This window comes from Solanum dulcamara, chromosome 5, assembly GCF_947179165.1.
Source record: "Solanum dulcamara chromosome 5, daSolDulc1.2, whole genome shotgun sequence".
NCBI classification, from domain to species: Eukaryota; Viridiplantae; Streptophyta; class Magnoliopsida; order Solanales; family Solanaceae; genus Solanum; species Solanum dulcamara.
In genome coordinates this window covers 8,770,238-8,797,816 of record NC_077241.1, presented here as the reverse complement: position 1 = coordinate 8,797,816, position 27,579 = coordinate 8,770,238, and the positions used below count along the sequence as shown (strand labels likewise).

Here is a 27,579-nt window from a genome sequence, read left to right as displayed (position 1 = left end):
CGAGCTAGCTTTTGGGGTTGAGTTAGGCCCAGGTGCCATATCTTTACATGGTATCAGAGCAGGACCCGTCTCATTCAATGTTGGGCCCCCAAATTAAAATTGTCCACGCACCAGATGCTAAGCACTGGCGTGAGGTGAGGTGTTGAAGATTGACAAAAAGTCCCACATTGGTGGTTAATGAGATGAGTTGACTCCTTATAAGGCTTGGGCAATCCTCCTCTCTTTGAGCTAGCTTTTGGGGTGTGAGTTAGGCCTAAGACCTAATTTTACAGTAGGAAGTGATAGATTCATGGTTTTATGTTTTGGAACAATGAGGATATGTTTGGTGGATGATTGGAATCAAAGGAAGTGTTTTGGAATTAAATCAGAAGCTCGAGGAAAAGAGGAGTAGGAAAAAAACACATCGTGAGAAATTTTAACAAGCGAAACAAGGTTGAACTCCAAAAGAGCATGAATCTCAATGTAAATCGAATTTGCCAATGGTTCTGAATGAAAATTGTAGCCCTTGAAGTTTAGTTTCCAACGCTTTAAACCATTTGTTGTTTGGGCTTTTCTATCAAAAGGTATGACCACTTAAATGAATAATATGATTTGCACAAAAGTTGGTGCAATCACCCCAAGTTGAAAGGAAGAGGTAATAGCCTCCCGATTGTGTTGTGTGATTGCTTCACTCAAAGATCCACATTCCTGTAAGAAATATAAGAGAACTATTATTGAATTGTGTATCTATAATATTACATGGAGACCCTATTTATAGGCACTATAATACAATCTTTTACGTATGCTATATACTATTCCTTTTCCTATTCCTATTCTAAATAGGATTGTATATACCTATTCCTATTCTAACAATGTACCTAGCTTGTTGTAAATGTAATTAATACGAGGACCGGTGAGGGAGTTGGTGAAGATATTTGCAAGTTGATTACTTGACTTCACAAATTTGTAACAATATCTCTTGAGAGTATCTTTTCTTGGACAAAGTGACAATCAATCTCAACGTGCTTAATCCTCTCATGAAACACTGATTTGATGCAATATGAAGGGCCGCTTGATTAACACATACAAGTTCCATCTGATCGATTTCTCCAAATTTTAGTTCTCTCAGCAACTGTTTGATCCAAACTAGCTCATAAGTTGCTATAACCGTTGCTCAATATTCTGCTTCTGCACTAGATCGAGCAACCACACTCTGTATCTTACTCTTCAACGACACCAAATTACCTCCTACTAAAACACAACATCCAGATGTAGAATGTCTATCAAAGGGTGATCTTGTCCAATCAGCGTCTATATATCCCGTGATATGCTCATGGCCTTAATCCTCGAACAATAGTCCTTTACCGGGAGCTGATTTTATATATCGTAGAATATGATCAACTGCATCCCAATGACTATCAGTAGGGAAAGTCATAAGCTGACATACAACACTCACAGGAAAAGAGATGTCGTGTCTAGTCACTGTGAGATAATCAACTTTCCAACCATCCGTCTATGCCTTCCAGGATTACTGAGTGGCTCCCCCTATCTCGAAAGGAGTTTAACATTCGGATCTATTGGAGTGGGTCGACATCCTAATATTTGTGTCTCCTCAAGAATGTCTAAGGCATAATTGCGTTTAGAAATAAGAATGCCTAATCTTGATTGAGTAACCTCAATACCTAAAAAATAATTTAGTCTGTCGAGGTCTTTAGTCTGGAAATGCTGAAAGAGATGTTGCTTCAAATTAGTGATACCAGCTTGATCATTGTCGGTAATAATAATATCATCAACGTAAACAGCCAAATAAATACACAGATTTGGTGTAGAATGCCGACAAAACACAGAGTGATCAGCTCCACCACGAGTCATGCCAAACTCTTGAATTACTGTACTGAACATCCCAAACAAGGCTCGAGAAGACTGTTTCAGACCATAGAGTGACTTATGCTATCGACATACAACGCTACTAGACTCCTTCTAAGCAACAAAACCTGGTGGTTGCTCCATACAGACTTCTTCCTCAAGATCACTATGCAAAAAAGCATTTTTAATGTCTAACTAATGAAGAGGCCAATGACGAATGACAACCATAGATAGAAAAAGACGGACAAATGCTATTTTAGCCACGGGCGCGAAAGTGTCACTATAATCTAGCCCAAATATCTGAGTATACCCTTTGGCAACATGGCGAGCCTTAAGCCGATCAACCTGACCATCTGGATCAATTTAGACTACATAAATCCAACAACAACCAACAATAGATTTATTGCACAAAGGGAGACAAGCTCCCAAGTACCACTCGTATGTAAAGTAGACATCTCATCAATCATTGCTTGCCTCCATCCAGAATTAGAAAGTGCTTCACTTATAGTATTAAGAATGGAAATAAAGGACAAAGATGATACAAGGGCATAATAGGGTGCTGATAGACAATGATAACTCAAGAAAATATATTGTGGGTTAGGATTTCGAGTGGATCATATACTTTTTTGAAGTGTAACTGGTTGGCAAGGAGGAGGTCCGGCGCATGCCATAAATCATCTGGGACTAGTGCTGGACGCAAACGATGATGATAAGTCAGGATTGGTGGCACAACAATCGGAGATGTAGAAGTAACTGTGGATTCCTCAAAATTCTGTACATGGAAGACCTGAGGTATGGGTAGGACTTTAGAGACATCAGGATGATCTAAAGATGTATAATAAGGTTGAGATTCAAAGAATGTGACATCGATAGACATAAGGTATCGACAAAGATCAGGTGAATAACAACAATACCCTTTTTGAACTCAAGAGTAACCAAGAAAGACACATTTGAGAGCGCGAGGGGCTAATTTATCTTTTCTAAAGGCTCAAGTTATGAACAAAGCATGTGCTCCCAAAGACACGATGGGGGATAGAATAGAGATATGACTGAAGAAACAATATGGAATGTGGAGCCTGACTCTGAATAGAAGATGAGGGCTTTTTATTAATTAAATAACATGTAAGGAATGCATCACCCAATAACGCAATGGAACATGGAGTTCAATGAGAAGAGTGCGAGCAGTCTCAATGAGATGCCTATTCTTCCTTTCTGCTACACCGTTCTGATGAAGGGTGCTCGTACAAGATGTCTGGTGAATAATTTCTTGGTGAGCCATAAACTCCTAAAATTGGGAGGATAAGTATTCTAAGGCATTATCACTATAAAAAGTACGAATAAAAACACCAAACTGATTTTGTATTTCAGCAAATAACTTTTGAATATAGAAACTTATTCAAAACGATCTTTCATTAAGAAAACCCAAGTGCATCTTGAATAATCGTCAATGAAACTAACAAAATCCCAAGGTTGAACTGACTCTGCTAGGACCCAAAATATCAGAATGAACTAATGAAAAAAAATAGACTCTGAATGACCCTTAGTACTATGTAAAAATGTAGCATAGGTGTGTTTCCCAAGTTGTCACGACTCACAATCTAATATGGATAAAGCTGACAAACTAGGCACCATCTTCTACAACTTGGATAGACTCGGATGTCCCAAACATTTGTAAATTAGGTCTAGAGGATTTGTACCGGAGCATGCTATGAAGGAATTTGAAGAGGTAAGATAGTAAAGGTCTTGTGATTCATGTCTTGTGCCAATCATCTGCTCTGTACTATGGTCCTACATGAGAAAAAAATCATCAAAAAGTATTATGCCACAATGTAGGGCACTCGTCAAATGACTAACAAATGCTAGATTAAAAGAACCAAGGACTTAAAAGAACAGTGTCTAGAGTGACAGTAGATAATGGTTTGGCTTTACCAACCCCTTTTGGTTTTGTTTGGATCTCATTGGCTAAAGTAATAGCAAAAAGAGATTGTGAATAAACAATATCGGACAAAAGTGATTTGCTACCAAATTAGTGATCAGAAGCGCCCGAGTCCATGACCCATGATCCAAGAGTACTAGATTGTGAAACACAAGCAAAAGAATTAACCACAACAGAAACATCAGGTTGAGCAACTGAAGCTACTCGTGGAGACGTTTTCTTACTTGCTCAATATGGAAGGAACTCATCATGTTCTGTCCGAGCAATATGACCATTATTGCATGGTTGATCAGCTGAGTAACAGATGCTACTTGTGAAGATGTCTGTTTACTTGTGCGATTCCGAAGGAGCTCATTATATTCTTTTAGAGAAATAGGATCATAACTTGGTGGGTGGACCATGCAAAATATAACATATGTCATGAGTGTATCCAAGTTTATGACAATAACTACACTTCGGTCGAGGTTTCCCAAAACGCCCTCCTCCTCGCCGATTCTTCATAGATTGATATGTACGTTTTTCTATGGTTTGAGATGTGAGAATAGACGAGTCAATGGTGGGTGATTAAACTACTTTGTGACCGGAGGCGCAACAAGGCGAAGTAGATGAGAGAATAATTCATCAATTTTAGGAACCGTAGGACTAGCGAAAATCTGATCACGCTCTGAATCATGGTCCATAGGACTTCTAGCAAGTTTAAGAACTAGAAACAATGTCTGCCTGTGCTTTTGTTGTTTTTCCACATTCGTAATGATTGATATCAACATTTCAAATTCCTCTATGACTGCCCGTATCTATCCCAAGTAAGTAGACATATTGGATTCTTGTTTCTTTAAGTTGGTCGTCCGAAATATCACATCATACAATCGAGATATGTTATTAGTGGTTGGTATGAAGGAAAATGTTTTCATGGAAAACAAGTTGATTTCTTGCTTATTTTCTCATGTTTGATTGGTGAGTGAAAAGTATTTTTAGTATTTGGTTGGTGAATGGAAAATATTTTTTAGAAAATATCTTTTATGTTTGGCTATAGAGAAGAAAATACTTTTAGAAACATAATTTTGGACTCGAGAACCAACCTTGATGATCAGTTGGGTCCCGATTCGAGTGTTGGGTTTTGGGTAAGGTGTTGGGGTTGGGTCCCAGATTGGACGTCGGGGTCGGGTGTTGAAGTTGTGTCTTGGGTCTAGTGTCGGGTCTCGAGTCAAGAGTAGGAGTCGAGACTCGACCCGAGACCTGACCCTAATACCCCTTTCGGGACCCAACCCCGACCTTGACACATACACTCGACTCTGATCCTGACACCTAAATTGGGACCTAAACCCAACACTAAACCTTGAACTTGATACTCAAATAAGGATCTGACCCCGAACACGATACTCGAACAAAGACCCAACCCTGAATCTCGACTTGAAGTCCGACACTCAAGACATGACACTCGACTCGGGGTTTGATGCCTAAATTGGGACACGACACCCAACTCAGAGCCCAATACCTGAACTAGTACACAAACTTGAATTGGGACTAAATCTCAACACCGACACATGACCACGACATCTGAATTGAGACCCGACCCCAACGACTGCTTCGAGATCCGATCTTAAGACCCGACCTTGACACCCGATTTAGAACCTAGAAATTCAACACTCAACCCCAACATTGACATCCGAACCAGGATCCGACCCTAGACCCAATACTTGATTAGTGACCCGACCCCAAATTCCAACTCGAGGCTCGACACCTGAATCGGGACACGACATTTAAACTGGGACCCAATCTCGACGTCAGCACCGACACTTGACCCCAACACCTGAGCTGAGACTCGAAATCAACACTCGACCTCGATAACGACACTCAACTCCGGGTTTGACACTTGATCTGGGATTCAATTCTGACATAGACACCGACAATTGATTCGAGACTCGACCCTGACGCTTTATTTGGGACCCAATCTTGACTCCTAACTTGGAACCCGACACTCGAACTAGGATCGACCTCGACCTAACATCGACATCTGACTCAAGATCCGATCCCGACATTAGACCTGGGACCCAACCCCAATACCGGACCACGACACCTATTCAGGACCCGACCTCGACATCGACCCGAGACCTGATTCGGAACCTGACCCCAACACCTAACTCGAGACCTGATTTGGGACCCAACCTTAACATCGACCTGAGATCTGACATTTGAACTGAGACTCGATTGATATCGGGGTTGGTTTTCGGATCAAAAACTATTTTCTACTCTGTTGAGGTGTGAGATTGAGAGACTTTTTGAAAATATTTTTCTTTTTGGAGGCAAGTTATTTTTCTTAAATTTGAGGAAGATACGTTGATTTGAAAAATATTTTTCAAAATATTTAAGCCAACCAAACATGAGAAAATAGGAACATACCAAACACACTGCGCCTTTTCCCAAACTGAATAACCTGTCTGAATGCACGAAACATGGCATCAACTTGGAATTATAGAGCGCCATAGAAGACTACATAATTGAGCATCACTTTCTCCTGTTGTGTTTTGGCTTTTGCATCTTTCTCACTAGCCTTTGCCTTTTCATCTACCACACAAACATTGTTTGTTAAGTGTTAGTGATCTTGGACATATTGACCCTTGAACTACAGTTCAACCGAGGACGCCCAAGCTAAATAGTTTGACCTTTCCATTAATGCTTCTGAAGTGATTATAGGGTTTGACCTTCCAATCCTCATATTCTTGGAGTGAAAAACATCACACCCAAAAGACATTTTGCGAAATTTCACTTGAAAATAACAAGAAGGATTTTCCAATTTTCTCATGTTTGGGTTGCTTAAATGTTTTGGAAAATGTTTTTCAAATCAACTTATTTTCCCGAAATTTAAGGAAAATGACTTACCACCAAAAAATAAGGAAAACGTTTTCCAAAGCTCTCCTCCAACCTCAAATTACAATTCCTTTTCTTATCCCACCTGGTACCCTGAGTCCCTGACCCTCCCCCTCCAAAATAAATTAACATTTTTAAAATTTCTTTTTTAAAAAAATTTCAAATTTAATTTAACCCTCCCCCCTTTGCCCCCTACCCCCAAACTAGCCCCCCCCCCCCCCAAAAAAAAAGAAAAATTAAAATTTTAAATAATTGTTTTTCAAAAGTACTTCAAATTTAAAAAAATTCAGTCCCCCACCCTGACAACCACTCCCCCCACACAAAGAAAATAAAATTTTTAAAAGTTTGTTTTGAATAATATTTTAAATTTTAAAAATTTCAATTTTTTACCCCACATCTACCCGACTCCCTACCAGCCCCCCCACCCCTAAACAATTTTTTTATTTAAGAAAATTGTTATTTTAAAAAAATTGAAATCCCGATTTGAAAGTTAGAACCTGAGTCGGGTATGGTTGTGTCTCAGTTTGGAAGTCGGAGTCGAGTCTCAATTTGAAAGTCGAATCTTAGGTCGGAAGTTGAGTTGGGTCCTGCATCGGGTGTCATAGTTGGGTTCTGTTTCGAGTGTCGTCGGATATCAGATTGGTCGATCTTGTTCAGATTCGGGTGTCGGGGTCAGGTCCTGGGCCGGGTCTTTGGGCTGGATTTTGGATTGATCATCGGGGTAGTGTCCCCGTTTGAGTGTCGAGGTCGGCGTGAGGTCTCAGTTTGAATGACTGATCTTAGGGTTAAGTCCCAAGTCAGATGTCGGTGTCGGGTCGAATATTGAGGTCGAGTCCTGTTTTGAATGTCAGGTCTCGAGCAGAAATCGAGATCAGGTCCTAGGTCAAGTCTTGAGGTCGGATTCTAGATCTATCGTCGATGTCTTGTCCCGATCTGGATGTCGGGAATGGGGTCGGAGCCTAGTTCGAATGTCGGGTCTAGAATTGGAAGTCTCTCGGATCGAATGTCGAGGTCGGGTTCCAGTTTGAATGTTGGGTCTTAGGTCAGGAGTCGGGGTCAGCTCACAGGTCGGGGATTGAGATTGGATCCCTGATCGGTCATCGGGGTCGGGTTTCAAATCAATTATTGGAGTTGATTTTCATATCAAAAACTAATTTTTTAAAAAATAATTTCAACTCTAGGCAAAAGTAAAAAAAAAAAATTGGAAAATATTTTTCATTCAACAACCAAACAATAGAAAATATTTTCCACTCACCAAACAAACATGAGAAAATAAATTAGAACCCAACTTGTTTTCCAAGAAAATATTTTCCATTTAAAACATTTTCCTTCATACCAAACACACCCAGAGATTTGGTTGTCTGAAAATCCAGATCTCGTCGGAAACAACCTGAAAATTGCTTGAATCCTAATTCTGGTGATCAGATCTGGACAGAACTGTAGGTGTTTGTTCGGAATGACTGGATGACCCCAACAGCTCAAAATAATCATCCGGAACAGCCCTCACACACTGATGCGTACCCAAATCTCGCAGGAAACTGTCACCTTTGAACGGTGCATGAGAACGTGTGAGGTGATATTTTTCGCTGGTTATTGCTGGGGTGTGGTCACCTAAGCATTCTGAGCCGCATTCTGTCTTCGCATAACATCCACTGAACAAAAATGACACAAATTAGCCCCAACAATCGCTGGAAATTAATGCACGGTGACTTTTTTGACCGAGTTTTCTTCGCTTGAAGTTTCTCACCAATGCTTTATTTGTGAAAAATATAGGAGAAAAATATTATTGAATTGTGTATCTAAATTATTACGCAGAGACCCTATATATAATACAATGTTTTATCAAGTAGGATATTATATACTATTCCTACTCCTATTCTATGTAGGATTGTATATACCTTTTCCTATTCTAACACCGACTATTTAAAGACCCTCATAGATGGGATTTAACCTATTTCCTTCATTTTCCCAGATTCCACACAAGTTCTATTAAGGGATTTTCACCCAAGTATCATCGTTATTACGAACAGAGACTATCCTCTAGTCGTAACACTGTACTTAGAGTCACGAGTGACCCCAAGCTAACCCATGGTCTAGCATGACAAATAACAACTGAAAATAACTGATGCAGAAGCTGAAAAAAAAGTATTAAATCCAAAACACTAAATGGACAATGTCTCAACAAATTATAAAGCTGAGACTACTATCTCACTGTTTGAAAGCCTCTACTAAGATGAGTTGCTGGGACAAGCCCCCAGCTGACTCTAACTGTCTGAAAACTAAAAGACGAAACAACTGAAGTAAACGTAAGGGTTGTCCTCGAAAGATGAGGACTCACCAAAAGTGCTATTGAGCTAATCAGAAGTAGTACTAATCACGGGTCGGATGCTGACTCTGAACCTATATTATAAAATAGTATAGCGCAAAGAGTATGTAGTTAGTACTTTGAATGTTCCGAGTATGTGAGACATGCATCACAAATCTAATAAACTAAACATGATAAAATCTAGATGTTGAACTGAGTATAGACTGAAATGCGTGAATTGATACAATGAACAAGTAGTAAAACATGCAATTGTTAAGTACTGAAACTGTAATAGCAGAGAGACATGGTCAATGCAATTAACTGTAAACTAAGTTGTGGGAGCTACTAATAACCGACATACTTCATTTAGCTAAATGAAGTCCAACCTGTACCCCAGCTGGGAAGGCACTTTATACCTTGCCAGGGCAAGAGACGCTGATGGCATGGATCCTCTAAGCTGATTGTCCATAAAGGACTAAGGAGTCAAGCCCGCACTGACGGGGGACCCTTATAACCTATAGTGGCACGTAGTTCTGGGACTTAGAGATTGCTACTCAAGGTCTTAGCCGATGTTGATAATGGTGAGTCTTCATCCATATGTCTGCTTGGTGCAAGTAATACTCCCAGTGGAATTTATGCTGATAAACTGATAATATTAATAATCTGATAATATTGAATTATGCTCTGAGAAAATGGATAATCTGAATAGCTCATGAATACTGATAAACTGATAATAACTGATAGACGCTTTTTTTGAAAGCATCTTTAAACATGTGGAACTGAAAGACTAATGTTAAAACTACTCATCATGAATTCTATACTCTTAATGGAACCTGCAATTTAATAGTCGGGGTTCAAGACATGACTTTTCCCTATTCTGTGGGCTAATGAAAATAACTATATGAATATACTAAATTATAGGTAGAAATATGATGAAAAAAATGCTTTTCATAAGAATCCTAAATTCTATAGAAATCATTAACAGAAGAAACACGTTTACTTTGGACTCAGTGGGTGAAAGGATACCCATTGATGAAATCAACCTTGCTGAATTTTAGGAATTATTGGAGAAAAGCTTTGGGCGTGAAACTTTATAGCTTGAACTGGAGAAACCCTTCTATGGAGTTCTTGGAGATGAAGTTTGTTGTACTTTTGAAATTTGATTGACTTAGGCTTTATGAGGGAAGTTAATAGTCATGGGTTGGGGTTATGGGATGAGGAAAGGATGAAAACACCCCTTCTAGAACATGAAAAGATGAGAAAACTAAAAGAATTCCAAGGAAACGTGCGCAGTTGTGCAGCTGGAGCCTAGGTCACGTGGCTGTTCGCACAGCCTTAACAGTAGCACTGACCTTATCGCACGGTCGCGCGATTGATGTCCTCTTCACGTGGCGGGTTGGGCAGACTGCGTAGTGCCCAGTAAAATAGGCATAGGATTGACAAATGGTCAAATGCATTGGGAAGAAGACTTCAAGACCTTTCATTTTCTTGGTATTAGGCCAGGAAACTCTTCATATGCTAGAAGTCCCTTATGACCTTAATTCATATGCAATACACTTGACACACTTATGATTGGACCATTACACCAAGTCACACTCAAATTTATCGGGTTTGGGCGGATACACATACGAAGAATGGTTCGGACCTTTGCTTAGAAGTTGCGAGGTGTTACAATCGTCAACTCTAAGGTAAGCTCTCTTTAGCTATTTATTTTATTCCAACATCCTAAAGCTAATCTGAAATCCAAAAATCATATTTTTTGTTTAGATTCTTTGAAGTTTAGCCAAACCACTAAGAGTACCAACTTTGGGTTCTTGCGACCAAGAGGTAAAATTGGACTTCATTCTCAAATGGTCTTGTAAGATTATAAATGGCATAGAAAGTGTATGGATGAAGTGGGAATGGTATGGGTGAATCAGGAGTTTACCCTAAGTTACGAATTAGGATTAGGTCTGAGGCCTCATAACCGAAGGTTGTAATTGGAAGGACTAAACCCCGCAGGACATGTTTAAGTTATAATTGATGTATATTGACATAATTGGACTATTGGGAGTTAAGACTATACAAGGTTAAGGTAAGTAGAGTCTTAACCTTCCTTGCGAACAATTATAAGATCTATGATGTGATATGGGAGGGAATGTTGGGCTGCTAAAATCCCAATGCATCCGCAAGATGAGTGTCGCAAAGATGTAGATCCAAAATGGATGTTCGGTCATACAAAATTAAAAAAGTATAAATATGATCACATTTGCAGAAGGTGCAACTGTCACACCTGGAGGATAAATTAGATAGTTTGGTCATGTCCAGTGTTGACCTCCAGAAGGCCGGTCCATAGGTGTGAAATCATGGTGAGTGAAAGTAGACGAGGTAGACCATAAATCACAAGAAAGTTGTTTCGAAAGACCTATAATTCTGGAAATCATGTAAATTAGCAAAAGATAAGACACAATGAAAGAAAAAGATCTATATAGGCTTCGTCAAAAAAAGATCTATATAGGAGATATCAATAGGTTGAGAGTATGGTGTAGTGTATGTTAGTACATTTACTTTAGGCATAATACATGTATGTTCCCTTTAACTTGGCCTCAACTGGCATTTATGCCCTTGAACTTTTGGCATGCACAAGTAGGCACTTAAACTATCCGAAAGTTAAATAAGTAGACACACGCATCCTATGTGGTGTCCTACGTGGTAGTTTTGTGTCCTGCATGTATTATGCCACATAGGACACGCGTGCCTACTTGTTTAACTTTTGGATAGTTTAAGTGTCTACTTGTGCACATCCAAAATTGGAGGGCATAGATATCAGTTGAGGCCAAGTTTAAGGACATATTTATGTATTGTGCCTTTACTTTAGTTCCTATTTTTTCTAGGAGTCTTTTAGTCCTATTAGAGATTTTATGCCAGTAGAAAATTTAGAGAACTTCCCTTATAATTTTGTTTTATAGAGAACTTCTGATACGTTTTATTTTGTATAGTGTTGGTCAGATGAATTTAAATGGAGAAATATGGTCAGTGAGAATTCATCCGTGTTATGTGTTTGGAACTATATCTGGAAAAGTCTTTTTCCTACCAAGGTGAAATATTTTACATGGTTAGTGGTAAAGAGAGCTTGCCTTACTCATGAAGTGCTATAGAAGAAAGAAAAGCAATTGGTATCAAGTTGTTTTCTCTCTAACAAAACAGGGGAAACAAACAAGCATTTGTTCCTCCATTGTAGCTTCACTGCTCAATTGTGGACACTTTTCCTCATCCTCACAATGGATCATGCCTGAACACACAACTGATTTGCTAAGCTGCTGGATTAGAAGTAAAAGCCAAAAGAGATGTAGAGGATTATCCCATTTTGCATCTGGTGGACAGTGCGGAAGAAGAGAGATGGCAGATGCTTTGAAAACAAATCCAACTCCATTCAAAAGTTACATGGAATTGTATTGTATCTTTGTTTTCTGGTGCAAAAAACAGAGTATGGAGGATATAGATCAACTTGTAGATTTGTTAGGAACTTTGTAATTTTTGGAGGTTGCTAGCATATCCTTAATGTTGAGGAATACAACTTTACCAGTTTTTTTTTTTAAATGTTTGATGTTAGTGGAAGGATGGTTTGCTTGTCTCTTACATGATCTTGTGTAATCCTCACCTCATGAGCTAACCTTTATAATTGAGTTAGGTCAAACTCCATTTTTTCACGTACTATCATAGCTAGTCCCATCTCTGTTATGGTGTGTCCCAATTTTGGACCCCATTTTATTTTGCCCACACTCCAATCGGCAAGTCTGGACATGGTGGTGGTGGTGGTGGTGTTAAGTGCCCCATTTTGTTAAAGGGATGGGTTGTTTATTGCCTTATATGGTCTTGTGTAATACTCACTCAAAAACGCTCGTGTTTTGGGGTTGAGTTAGACCCAAGGTCCATATCTTCACAATATAGCCGACACAAACTTCTATGGGACAGTGGTGTATTTTAGCTTTATTTCCATATTGAACTGTTTGAAAGTAATGATCAGTTGTAATTGTCATCTACTGATACATTTCCATTCTCATCCACCTCTACATTTAAATTTATTTGGATTCATCTTATGATCGTTATTATTTTTTCTTGCATCTATGGATGATTATTTACCCATTTATCAGTACCTACATCTTTAACATTTCTACAGAACAAGATCGTATTACATTCAAAACATGAAGTCCCCCCAACCCCTTCTGTGAACTAATGTCAGAATTCGTTCTTCCAGCCCCTAGCCTTAACTAAAGTTATTACTTCCCACCATCAATGAATAGGTTTTGTTTTTTTATTTTCAGACCTTTCTGCAATACCATGTTTGGATATGCATTCCTAAATGATTCTAATGCATTCGAAAACTAATATCTGCAAACACATGAAGCTGTCTAAACGCTTCCTCATATAACTTTTTTTTCAAGTTTATTTAAATGTCTGTCTTGCTCATTTATGATATACATTCATGTTTATGGTGGAAAGTACCTACTGGTATACTCATCTGTCTTATAGTCTGTTTGACCAAGCTTTTGGGAGAACATAAGTACTTCTAGGGTAGCAGAAGCTGTAGTTGTTTTTCCGAAGCTAAAAAAAGTAGCTTTCCCAAATCACTTTTTTGAAAAGCACTTTTGAGAAAAATGCACTTAGAAGCACTTTCAAAAATGCTTGGCCAAACACTAATTGCTGGTCAAAAGTGCTTTTAAAATTTATTGGACAAACACAAACTATTTCTCACCGAAAGTAATTTCCAAAATAAGCTGATTTTAGAAGCTTGACCAAACAAGCTATTAAGCGGGTCATTTTTTCTTTCTGACTTTTTTTTAATCAGTTTCTCTTTCTGACTTTTGTGTTCTTCTAATCAATACAGTTCCTTCGAATTGGCAGATGCATGGATACGACCGCCCTATTTACACAAATACTATTTATCCATTTGCTTTCAATCCACCTAAAGTTCCAGATGATAATCCTACTGGCTGCTACAGAACTTTTTTCTTCCTTCCTGAAGAGTGGGAAGGTGAGGTTTTATATTTTTATATTTTGTGTCGCCCTAAAATTTCCTGCTTGGTTTCTATTCCATACTCATCTCTCTTATAGAATTACCTATTTTATATCATATAATATATTTGAGGGAGTAACTTATTTTGTTGATTTAATATCAGATTATTTGGCAAAATTTATCCCCTATTCTTTTTTTAAAAAGGTATAAGTTTATTAAAGAACTAATCAACACTAAGAGAGTGTTATATTATATATGATGTAGAGGAATGGCCCAAAAAAGAAGAAACCTCCCTATCTATCATTGGAGGAATCTATAAATTCTAAAGTAGAGTCTGCCTTATTTGCAATATCCTGTTTACACTGAAAAGAAAGCAAAATGTACAGTTAAACTTTATCTTCTGAACTGAGTTGGCTTTGTCTTCAAAACATCAAATTCTGTCTTTCCAAAGTGTGCACCAGATGCTAGAAGGGGTGGTATTCCATATTTTGTGCATAGTGGGGTTAAGGCATTTTTTATTCCAGCATTTAAGTAAGTTCGGTGCAGATTTAAGCATTACCCAACAGAATCTCGGAATGTTTAAGAAAAAACTGCTAAAGCTGTAGTGAGACAAGATAATGCATAATAAATGACTGATACTTTCCGATTATTTTTTTTTCAGTCAGGAAACTTCTACCGGACAATTTCTAGTCTTCTTTTTTTTTTGGAATGAGAATCGTTAGACATGCTCGCTCAGCCTCTAACCAAGAAAAGAAAGCTATCTTATATAGAACCTTTGTCTTGCATAATTGTTTACAAGACCATAATTAACTTGATTTTTTACCGATAGAAACTTGCAGCATGATCTAATAGTGAAGCATCTTTTACTGTTCCCTTTTGACGATATGGATGTTGTAGGAGAGGTTGGTAAGGAGGGACTTCGCTATCAAATCATTTTGACGAAACAAATAGATGGGTGGTTCAATGCAGGATAGGGTACTTGGATTTTGTGTAGGAGCTATGAGTGGGGTGGCAGGACAAAGGTGAAGTCGACAGTGGGAGGAGGTTTGAAGCTAACACTGTAAGGGGTCGTTTGGTGTGATGGATAAGAGGGGTTAATCCCGGGATAATTTTTGAGTGCTCTTTAATTCATTGTTTGGTTGCAAAGGCTGGGATAACTTATCCCAGGGTTAACAATTAGTGCTGGGATAAGTTATCCCTCCCTGAGGGTGGAATAGTAATCCCAGGATAACTTATCCTGAGATAAAGTATGTAAAATAACAAAAATCCCCCCCTTAAACTCTTTTTTATACACCACTTTTTACATTCATGTATATTAACATAATTTTCAACAACATTTATAATAACATTCACAACCTTAATTAATCGTTGTTTTTATGATATTTTTCTATTAACAAATTACATTTTGTAAATACAATTTCTATTTATGAATATATTATAAGTTGAATTTATTTGTCTAATTCTTATGTTTATTTATATTTTGATTTCTCTAAAAATATTCACTCCACTACTAAATTACATATTTTTAATAAAATAGTTTATTACACACTTAAAAACTATAATTGTAGCTAATTTTAAATAATTTCTTTTACTTTAATAAACATAAACTGGAAGTTTTATTTTTAAGTTAAATAAGATGAAAGTTTAATTTTAAAAACACACGGCACAATCATGGAAATGCATACACAAAAATATTTAAGTTAAATAAGATGAAAATTTTATTTTTAAGACTGACTAACTAAAGCTTGGAAAGAAAATGTAAAAAAAAAAACTAAATAAGATGAAGGTATTTTTGTAAACAAACAATTTATTCTTAGAACTTATGCATTGAATATAAAGAACCAAACAAGCAATAAAAACTAATCTCAGCATAATTTATCCCAGCATAATTTATCCCAACATAACTAATCTCATCATAACTTGTATCCAAACCAAAAGACCGTAACACTGAATTAGAACTGCTAACCTCACCCATGATAGTCTTACTCCATGGCAAAGGAATAACAAGACAAGAATAAACCAAATTGAGAATGAATCTCCCCTCTTCAATCACATGCCCTACTTTCCAGACATGATTTGGGTTATTTTCAAATCTTGTGTCCATCTTAACCAATATACAATAAACCTAAGCCCCCAAGGCGGGATAATTGGAGACTAAAACAGTCTGGTCCCTTTCTTATGGTATTTTATTAATTATTGACTAGTCCATGGTTTGGTCTTTATACCTTTATCCTCATTACATTCGTTACGAAAAACATGTGTACATTTGCATCTTCATTATCCTTTTTAATGTAAATTGTGTTGCATTTTCATTATCTTCATTTGGTTGTCAATAATGTTATGTGATCTTCAACTACTTTTTGACAGGTCGTAGGATATTTTTACATTTTGAAGCGGTTGATTCAGCCTTCTACGCTTGGGTGAATGGAGTCCCAGTTGGATATAGGTTTGTGTTGCATTTTGATATCTTTATGCTCTTTTTCTCTTTTCTAATTGAATACTTTATTAAGACATCTATTTTAGGTTCTCTTACTTTCTTAGTGGTCTTACTTTTGAACATTATTATCATATGTTTGCTACGTTGAGACGAGTCATGTACACTATTTGTGTACATTTTTTGTTTTGTAATTTCTGGTATCAAAATTGTGCACAAGTTTATCCCTTTCCTTCATTTTGGAGGAATCTTATGAGAGAACCAAAACTACACGTTCCCGAGATCGAGGTTGCACCTGTTCTAGTGAGGTTCTTGTTCTCGGGACAATGGTTATTGTTAGAGTGCGTAAAAGTTCCACATTGGTTGGGGAATGGACTGACGGCCTACTTATATGGACTTGAGCAATCCTCCCCTCATGAGCTAGCTTTTGGGTTGAGTTAGGCCGGGGTGTCATATCTTTACATGGTATTAGAGCATTGGTGAGAAAATTCAAGGACAGAAATAAGTCACCATGCGTCGATTCCGACGACTATTGGGTGTCATCTTTTACTTTGTGGGTGTTGTGCAAAAACCAACACCACCATGAGGGTCAGAAAGCTCAGGCGACCAAACCCCAGCCAGTATCACCAAAAAATATCACCCCATGCGCTCTCACATGCTGATCGGAGGTGACAGTTCTCGGTGAGATCTGGCTCACGCGCTGGCACATGAGGGCTGTTCCGGTCAATTTTCTTGAGCAATTTGGTTTTTCTGTTGGGGTCGTCCAGCCATTCCGACCAGACACTTATAGTTCTTGACCAGATTCGATCGCCGAAATTAGGGTTCCGCAATTTCTAGGTTGTTTCCGGCGAGATTTGGATTTTTCAGACAACCAAATCTCTGTAATCAAGTGTTTCTTGTTTTTTCAAGTCAAATTTCGCAAAAATGTCTTTTGAGTGATGTTTTTGGTTCCAAAAATATGGGGATTGGAATCCTCCCCTCATGAGCTAGCTTTTGGGGAGATGTAGTCCTTCCTGTTATTTAATTAATAGAATGCCCTCATCTTCTATTCAGAATCAAGTTCTACATTCCATATTGTTTCCTCAGTCACATATTCTATCCCCTCTCGTGTCTTCGGGAGCATATGCTTTGTTCATAACTTAGCCCTAGGGAAAGATAAATTAGCCCCTCATACCCTCAAATGTGTCTTTCTTGGTTACTCTCGAGTTCAAAAAGGGTATCATTGTTATTCACGTGATCTTCATCGATATCTTATGTTCGCTGATGTCACATTCTTTGAATCTCAACCTTACTATACATATTCTAATCAACCTGATGTATCTGAGGTCTTACTCATATCTTAGGGTTTTAACTGTACCAATTTACACAATTTCATGAGAAGATTCAAATATTTCGGAGTGATAAGGAGAGGGTATTTTAATGACCAGCTAGACAATTTTTTACTTCCAAGGGAATAGTGCACCAAAGTTCATGTCCTAATACACCCCAAACAAAATGGAGTAGCCGAGAGAAAAAAATAGGCATCTTATGGAGGTAACTAGAGCCTTAATATTCATAAGTGTAGTCCTTAAATTTCTTTGGGGAGAAGCTCTTTTTGACATCCACCTATCTTATTAATAGGATGCCTTCCGGTGTTCTAGGTTTTAAAACCCCTTTCAGTATGTTCAAAACATACTTCCCTACTACTAGATTGACCATTGATCTATCTTTGAGAGTCTTTGGGTATAGTATATATGTTCATGTCCATGATCATAGTATGAGTAAGCTTGATCCACGAGCTAAAAATGTGTTTTTGTTGGCTATGTCCCTAGTCAAAAGGGATACAAGTGTTATGAACCAAATACTAGGAAAGTTATTGTCACAATGGATGTCACCTTTTTTGAATCTCAATTATTTCTTAGAACTCATCTTCAGGGGGAGAAACATAGTGAAGATTCAATGGATAGTAAGAATTCTCGCGACCTCACATGTGAGAAACAAAAGGATCCAGGTTTTATGATAGATACGGGAAATAGTACTTTTGATAACAACCTAGATAAGGTAACAAATTCCAACTTAAATAAGGAAAATAAGGAAACTGAGACAATAAAGCCTTTTCATAATACAATTAATGACAAGGAAAGGGAACAAACGAAAGAATTACAGGTTTACATGAGAATAAATCAAAATCAAGTAAAAAAGACTAAGGACTCTCATCAAAACCAAATGTCCACTCCGCAAGATCTTACTGATATACAAGGTAATTCTCCAGAACCTAACTCTGATTTGCCCCTTGTTACTTTAGACCTTTATCTTCCAATTGCCAAACGTAAAAGGGTAAGAAAAGTCACAAACCATAGAAACTTATCCCCTCCGTATATAGCTTTTCTTTCTCAATTATCTGGAATGGAGATACCGAGAAATGTGCAGGATGCTTTGAATATTCCTTAGTGGAAAGAGGCAATTCTAGAAGAGATGAATGCTCTTGAGAGAAATGAAACCTGGGAAATGGTGGAACTACACGTGGAAAGAAAACAGTGGGATGCAAGTGGATATTCACCATCAAATTTAAATTGGATGGGTCCCTGGAGAGGTACAAGGCATGTTTGGTAGCAAAAGGGTTCACTCAGACCTATGGGATTGACTATCTTGAGACATTCGCTCCAGTTTCCAAGTCGAATTCAATCAGGGTTCTTCTGACCATTGCTGCCAATCTTGATTGGCCCTTTCAACAACTAGACATGAAGATTTCATTCTTGAACAGAAAACTCGAAGAAGAAGTCTACATGGATCTTCCTCCGGGTTTTGAAGAAAGGTATGAAATTAGAGTGTGCAAGCTAAAAAAATCTCTATACGGGCTCTAACAATCTCCAAGAGCTTGGTTTGAGAGGTTTGCTCAGTTTGTAAAAAAAACAACGGTACACACAAGGGCAAGTAGATTGCCATGTTCATTCGACACTCTTTTGAGGGAAAGACAACTATCCTGTTAGTGTTTGTCGATGATATCATACTTACAGGAGATGACTTGCCCGAATGAAGAATTTTAAAAAATAGTTGGCCTTAGAGTTCGAGATCAAAGATTTGGGCTAGTTGAAATATTTTCTTCGCATGGAAGTAGCAAGATCAAAAGAAGGCATTATGGTGTCACAAAGGAAGTATGTGCTAGATCTTCTAAAAGAGACAGGGATGAGTGGTTGTCGTCTAGCTGAAACACCTATTGATCTGGATATAAAATTCGGAAACAAAGAAGGAAATTCAGTTGACCAAAGTCAATATCAGAGACTAATGGTAAAGTTGATCTACTTGTCACACACTCGACCTGGTATAGCTTTTGTTGTAAGCTTAGTGAGTCAATTTATGCACTCTCCGAAGGAAGAGCACCAAGAAGCGGTCTACAAAATCCTAAGATATCTGAAAAGTTCAGCTGAGAAAGGATTGTTTTTCAAAAAAGGCCAACATAGGGGCATTGAGAGCTTTACAGATGCAGATTGGGAAGGTTCTACTACTGTCGGAGGTCTACATCAGGATATTGTACTTTGATTTGAGGAAATCTCATGACTTGGAACCAGAATGTCGTAGCCCATAGCAGTTTTGAAGCTGAATACCGATCTATGGCCCATGGAATCTGTGAAATGATTTAGCTCAATAAAATGATGGAAGAAGTGAAAAATCGTTTGTGTTACCAATGAAGTTGTTCTGTGATAACAAAGCCGCCATAAGTATTGCTCACAATCCAGTTCAACATGACAGTAAAAAGCATGTCGAAGTGGATAGGCACTTCATAAAAGAGAGGATTGAAGAAGGAAATGTGTGGACGCCTTTCATCCCAACAAACCAGCAAATTGCTGATAATTTCACAAAAGGCTTGTTTAAACCAAAGTTTGAAATTCATGTAAGCAAGTTAGGCATGACAGATATTTACATGCCAACTTGAGGGGGAGTGTTGATTTGTAAATATCTAAGTATGATCAGATATGATTTTGTAGGATTTAAATTGATCTGATAAAATCATATCTGATAATGCTATTAAATAGTTTAGGATATCAGATCGTATAAAATCATCCCTTGATTCTCAAATCTCCTAGAACCAAGGGATATGATTGCTAGTTAGTTTATTTTTCTATTTTATAAATTTATATCTCTATGGATGAATAAGTGTGTACAATTTTTGTACCATAATCTACAAAGAATTTAAAAAAACAGTTGGCCTCGGTGATCGAGATCAAAGATTTGGGCTGGTTGAAATATTTTCTTGGCATGGAAATAACAAGATCAAAAGAAGGCATTATGGTGTCACAAAGGAAGTATGTACTAGATCTTCTAAAAGAGATAAGGATGAGCGGTTGTCGTCTAGCTGAAACACCTATTGATCTGAATATAAAATTCGGAAACAAAGAAGGAAATTCAGTTGACCAAAGTAAATATCAGAGACTAGTGGGGAAGTTGATCTACTTGTCACACATTGGACCTGATATAGCTTTTGTTGTTAGCTTAATTAGTCAATTTATGCACTCCCCGAAGGAAGAGCACCAAGAAGCGGTCTACAGGATCCTAAGATATCTGAAAGTTCACCAGGGAAAGGATTGTTTTTCATAAAAAGGTCAACTTAGGGGCATTGAAAGCTTTACAGATGTAGATTGGGCAGGTTCTACTATTGATAAGAGGTCTACATCAAGATATTGTGCTTTTATCTGGGGAAATCTCGTGACTTGGAGGAGTAAAAACCAGAATGTCGTAGCCCGTAGTAGTGCTGAAGCTGAATACCGATCTATGGCCCATGGGATATGTGAAATGGTTTGGCTCAAGAAGATGATGGAAGAACTTAAAAACTCGTTAGTGTTACCAATGAAGTTGTACTGTGACAACAAAGCCTCCATAAGTATTGCTCACAATCCAATTCAACATGACAGAACAAAGCATGTTGAAGTGGATAGGCACTTCATATAAAAGAAGATTGAAGAAGGAAATGTGTGCATGCCTTTCGTCCTAACAAATCAGCAAATTGCGGATATTTTCACAAAAGGCTTGTTTAAACCAAAGTTTGAAATTCTTGTAAGTAAGTTAGGCATGACAGATATTTACATGCCAACTTGAGGGGGAGTGTTGATTTGTAAATATCTAAGTGTGATCAAATATGATTTTGTAGGATTTAAATTGATCTGATAAAATCATATCTGATATGCTATTAAATAGTTTTGAATATAAGATCAAATAAAATCATTCCTTGATTCTTAAATCTCCTAGAATCAAGGATACGATTGCTAGTTAGTTTAATTTTTTGTACTATAAACTTGTAACTCTATGGATGAATAAGAGTGTACAATTTTGGTACCAAAACTTACATCTACATCTCCAGTTGTCGTGACACCACTCCTGACTTATCATTGTCGTCCACTTCAAGCACTAGTCTCAGATGATTCATGTCATGCGCCGGACCCTGCTCCTAATGCGGACTTGCCTCCTCCTAGCCAACTAATTGCACTTCAAAAAAGTATACGATCCACTCGAAATGCTAGCCCATATTATACTTTCTTGAGTTATCATCGTCTATCATCACCAGTTTATGCCTTGTATCATCTTTGCCCTCTATTTCCATTCCAAAGACTATAGGTAATGCATTTTCTCATTCTGGATAGAGGCAGACTATGATTGAAGATATGTCTGCTTTACATACGAGTGGTACTTGGGAGCTTGTCTCCCTTCCTGCAGGTAAATCTATTGTTGGTTGCCATTGGGTTTATGCAGTCAAAATTAGCCTAGATGGTCAGGTTGATCAGCTAAAGGCCTGCCTTGTTGCGAAAGGGTATACTTAGATATTTAGGCTAGTTATAGTGACACTTCCACTCCTGTGGCTAAAATAGCATATGTCCGTCTTTTTCTATCTATGGTTGTTCATCATTGACCTCTTCATCAGTTGGACATTAAGAATGTTTTTCTACATTGTGATCTTGAGGAAGAAGTCTATATGGAACAACCACCTAGTTTTGTTGCTCAAGGGGAGTTTAGTAGCCTTGTATGCTGATTGTGTAGGTCACTCTATGGTCTGAAACAGTCTCCTCGAGCTTGGTTTAGAAAGTTCAGTACAGTAATTCAAGAGTTTGGCATGACTTGTAGTGGAGCTGATCACTCAGTGTTTTTATCGGCATTCTGCACCAAATCTATGTATTTATTTGGTTGTTTACGTTGATGATCTTGTTATCACTGGCAATGATCAACATGGTATTAGAGCCAGGTCCATCCCCATTTGGGCTCTCGATCCACGCTCTAGTTGGCCTGGGCGTGATGCGAGGGGTGGTGGTGTTTGAGTAGATAAAAGTCCCACATTGGTTGGGGAATGGACTGACAATCTGCTTGAACTTGGGCAATCCTTCCCTCATGAGCTAGCTTTGGGGTTAAGTTAGGCCCAGGTGTCATATCTTTACTGTTGTTTGTTCCAAACTTATTTTTGTGTGGTATGGTAATAACATGGGTTGAGTTTAAATGGAGAAGCATGGTCAAGGAAGATTCATGTAGCTGACCCAACTTTTTTGGGATTGAGGTGTAATAAAAGTTGTTTCTCAAATAATATGACCTGATAAGTTAATCTTTGTAGCCCTTTTCTATGGAGTGACTTATGAAGGGATAAAAAACGACATGTTTTGAAGATAATAAATCTAAACTTTGTCTTAATATGCCGAGTATTTATCCTTAAAGATTAGGCCTTCTGTGCTTTGTGATGAATGTAGTGATCTCTAACCATAGACCTTTGAAGGAGAGAGAACTTGAACTCAAACGAACTCTCCAACAACATCAGAGTTTCAGCATCGCAACCACCTCGGAGCATTGGTGCAACACTGCAACTTAAGCCCGGCCAACCACATCCCTATTGGCAACCCTACACTCCCATCACATGTCGAGAAAAGAATATCGATGAGTATACTACATGTGTGAGCATGTGAAATGGATTCTAACGACTCTCCAATGAGGTACTTACTGTTTGTGAGTTGACCCATCTGGGCATCCTCCGTATGCCCACTGTAAAACGGGTAGACTCAAAACTTAGTGAAAATGAATGGAAAGGATGATTTTTCCCTTTAGTGTCTCACAAACTCAAGCCATATACATACATAGATGCTATAACATGTCTGGTGCTAGACTTGGATGGAAGTCGTAGAAGATTGGAAAAAGAACCCATTTTTTGTGTGCCTCATATTCACGCACAGAAGAGAAAAGTTCTTTTAGAACTTGCTTGGTTGGAGGCTCCGTTAAATGGGTCAGTTCGTTGGAAGTTTGTGGTCTTCTAGGCAATTGAGGCTTGGAGAATTAAGAAGTTCCTAAAGGTATTACAGTTAGGGAACTTCAGGTTCCTCTTTCACGTTGCCAATGAAGAGGAAGCCATGAAAGTCCTCTATGAAGACCAAGATGAATGGGGAGATATTTCTTAAAATTATAATGATGGAGTGAGTGTATGGAAGCCATGACAGCTAAGTGGGGTTGTGTCATTAGCTTTGTCGGAATTTCAACACCTCTAATGATGAGGTTTTGGTGATGTCATGTGTAGCATGTCTAATATATCTAGGGTTAAGCTTTTAAGGTGTGCAAGTATGTGAGCAAGGGAGAGAGAACCCCAATTCGGGTAGTTATTGAAGAATGATGGTTTTAAGGTATGGTTGTAGGAGTTTGAACCGAGATTCCGTAGGGGAAGGGGGTGATGAAGTGGAGATAATAGGAGAGGGAGAAGAGAGAAGGATGAGGGAGGTGTGAGGTGGTGAAGAAATAGGGAGGAGAACAGGATGAGATGTGTTGAAGCATAATGAAGTAAATAAAAACATATGCTCTCTAATGGTTCTTAGCTTTGAGATGAAAGTCACACAATTCAACATGGTATAAGAACTAACAGAGGTCCCGAGTTAAAGTCTCATCGCCATTCATTACCAAAATCGAAATTCCACATGCTCGGCCCATGAAAAAGAATCATGCATGCACGTGAGAGGCTATGGTGAGGTTATAATTAAGTAAATAAATCTTTCTCACAATTTAAGCTTAGCTTTTAGATGAGATAATTACTAATTCAACAAGGGTAACGATGGAAAGGGAAGGGGAACTCTTACAGCCAAAATATATGACAAAAGAGATGATAATGGCTAAAAACGGGGCAATAGACGTCAGAGGGTTTTAAATAATTGTGTTAGAATAGGAATATGATTTATATATGTGTCCTACATAGAAAAGGATTATAGTGTACTATCTATAAATAGGGTTCGGTGTTATAATATAGTTTGTGCATCTTAATAATATTTCTCAGCTTTTACTTTTCACATGGTATCAGAGCTAGGAAAATGATCATTGTGCAATTTACCAGTGATATCCGGGAGGAAAAGACATTGTGTGATTCTCGGTGACTGCTTGCAGCTATCTCTATTTCCGTTTGTGTTGTGTGAAAACCAAACTTCTCTTATAATTTAACAAGATTATATCCAAGCTTCTCTTTATTTCCCTGCCACAGGAAGACTCTTCTTGATTTGTTGATTTTCTTCTGTATACTTCTTGGTATTGGGAATAAGCTCATCATATAGGTAGGGAGTGCATCCATCACTGATTTGATAAGAGTTATTCTGCCTCCCAAGGATAGATACTGGCTTTTCCATCTTGTCAGCTTCCTCTCACATCTTTCCAGTACTTCACTCCAAACTTCGACTTCTTTGTTTTTAGCACCAAGAGGCATTCCAAGGTATATTGTTGGGAGGGAGGCCACCTGACATCCTAGGTTTTCAGCAAGCACCTGCATAAACAACTTTTGTGCCAATTGACATGGACTCCTGATATGCCCTCAAAGATGGTTAAAATGACCCTCAAGTGTCTTATTTTATTAACTGCACCATAGAAAACCCAGGAGTCATCTGCATATAGCAGGTGTGAGATCTCCATAGCATCTCCCCTATTTATATTTGCACAGAAACCTTGCAACCACCCATTCTCACTTTCCTGATCATGGAGTTGAGACCCTCCATAACTAAGATAAACAAGAAGGGTGACATGAGGTCACCTTGTCTCAAACCTCTTTGTGACTGGAAAAAACCTTTAGGATTGCCTTCAATAAGGGAAAACTTCACACCAGATATAGAGACATTAATCCAGTTGATCCATTTGTTTCCAAAACCAAAATGTTTTTGATTTCTTCTATATTTTTGGGTTAAGATTTTGTAACATTCCTTCAGTTTTTTTCAGGAATCTCGATATTTAGGTAATTTTCTTATATTTAATAATAACTGTTGTTTCGTATAGTCTAAAATTCCTAGTTTCTAGTAGCATAAACTCCATTAAGGACCCCTCTTGTGTATTGTTTACATCCAAATCAAAACAGATTTTCCCTTTCTATTGTGTTCCTGATCTAAATAGTTTCAATCTACCTGAAAAGAACCTTACAATCTTGTCATCTGTTCAGACAACTATGTTGACTACTCGTCCGGCTCTTCTCAAGCGAAACACACTCCTAAGTTCTTCTCTTCTTCTTGACAATATAAGGTTTAGGCTTTGAGTCTCTCTTCTGAATGGAATTTCCACTTATCAGTGTTTGGGTATTTAGTCTCTCTGATGAACATTGAATTTCCGGCACTGCTCCAATGTGGTAGTGAAGTTCAGGTATTAATTTGTTTCTCGGAATATTGAATTTCCTGTCATGTTCAGGGAACTTTCCTCGTTGCTCTTTAGTTGCCAATTTAACCATATTATAGATTCACGTCATTTTACCTATTCTGGATGAATCTTCAACAATAACTTTTTCTGGCATACTTGACGTTCCAGTTTCAATTTACAAGTTCAAGTACAGTTATATGTTAGAATGTTCTAGGCATATTCAATGTGTTTAGCTCTATAGTAGATAAGGTTCTTCTTACATTAATTAGGAAATACCGCCATTTATGAGATTTTCCTTATTAAATATCTTTCCTTCTATCATGTATATACTTTCCTTGTTTCTACTGTAGTAAACTCCTTTTTAGGGAGAGTTGTATTTTGTTGCAATTAACTCAAGATAATTCTAGTTTATTTTCCCTCTATTTTCAGTGCCAGCTGACCCTTGTGTATTAAACCCCTAAGTCAATGAGTTACATCTATAAACAACATACATGATAAATAGTCCTCACAATGAGTTCAGTAGAATATTTCCTAATGTTTTCTAGGATTCTAGCAAGGGTAATACAAGATAATCGAACATGGAAGTTGACATTGTGTATCAGAATCTTTAAGTAGCTTGTGTAGCATGAAAAATCTGATTAGATCATTTTTCCACATTAGCTGTAGAAAGGGATCAAAGCTATAAAGATCTTCAAACCTGAGGTTGTGGCATTATATCTTGTCACTTATTTCCAGCTAGTGCTGTCACTCATTTTTGTCACAATATCATTAAATGTCACTTCTGCAATTATTTTGAAAGCTGTTGCAAATTGTTAAATAAGTTCAGAAGTTCTTCACCTCGTATTTGTATTCTTGTTGATAATTCACTCTCTTGGATTTGAACTCCTTACTCATTCCAATTACATGGATTGTTTCTGGGATTCTTCATTTCAATACTTTCATATATCTCATCTCCTTCATTTCTCAGATTATGGTGATATTTTACTTGTTTTTGTTTGATTTTAAACATGGTAAACCAGTTATGATGTTTTCTCATGCTGGGCTGAGAGGCTTGAAGCTAAAGTACAGATGAAAGCCTCAGTTACATGGATCTTTGTAATGGATGATTGATCTAATTTTTATTGAATGGTTCAGTCAGGATAGCAGACTCCCTGCCGAATTTGAGATCACAGGATTTTGCCATCCATGTGGGTCAGGAGAAGGAAATTGTCTGGCTGTTCAAGTGATGAGATGGAGTGATGGTTCCTATCTTGAAGATCAGGATCATTGGTGGTTATCAGGGATACACCGCGATGTGCTACTTCTATCAAAGCCTAAGGTGTGAATATTCCCTTCCAAATAAGTTCTGTATTTCCTTTTTCTCTGGAACTATTTTTGGAATCTGGAAACTGGCGATGAAAAGAAAACTAACTTCCTAGAAAGGTATTTTCTTGTCTGTCCTCTTTTTTCCTCAATATTAATGATAGAAATATGACAAGAACTATTGTACCCCCTTTAGCTAAAGATTTACCTCCCATTCCCTGCCTCAAACTACTGTGTCCTTGTCTTACTTGCCTTCTGTATGATCACTTTCTCTGTGTTCACCAGTGTCAGTGTGACTG

The 27,579-nt window shown here is 37.9% G+C and overlaps 1 protein-coding gene across 2 annotated transcripts in view; it reads left to right on the top strand.

Annotated features, from left to right (window-relative positions):
- LOC129888990 (uncharacterized) overlaps window positions 1–27,579 on the top strand; it is a 50,151-nt gene that overhangs the window by 4,554 nt on the left and 18,018 nt on the right. The window contains exons 4-6 of one of the 2 annotated variants that reach the window (XM_055964077.1): window positions 13,822–13,968; window positions 16,318–16,396; window positions 27,113–27,296. In XM_055964077.1, coding sequence (XP_055820052.1) covers window positions 13,822–13,968; window positions 16,318–16,396; window positions 27,113–27,296 — 410 coding nt within the window. The remainder of the gene's footprint in view (window positions 1–13,821; window positions 13,969–16,317; window positions 16,397–27,112; window positions 27,297–27,579) is intronic. The other variant, XM_055964078.1, reaches the window with a different exon arrangement.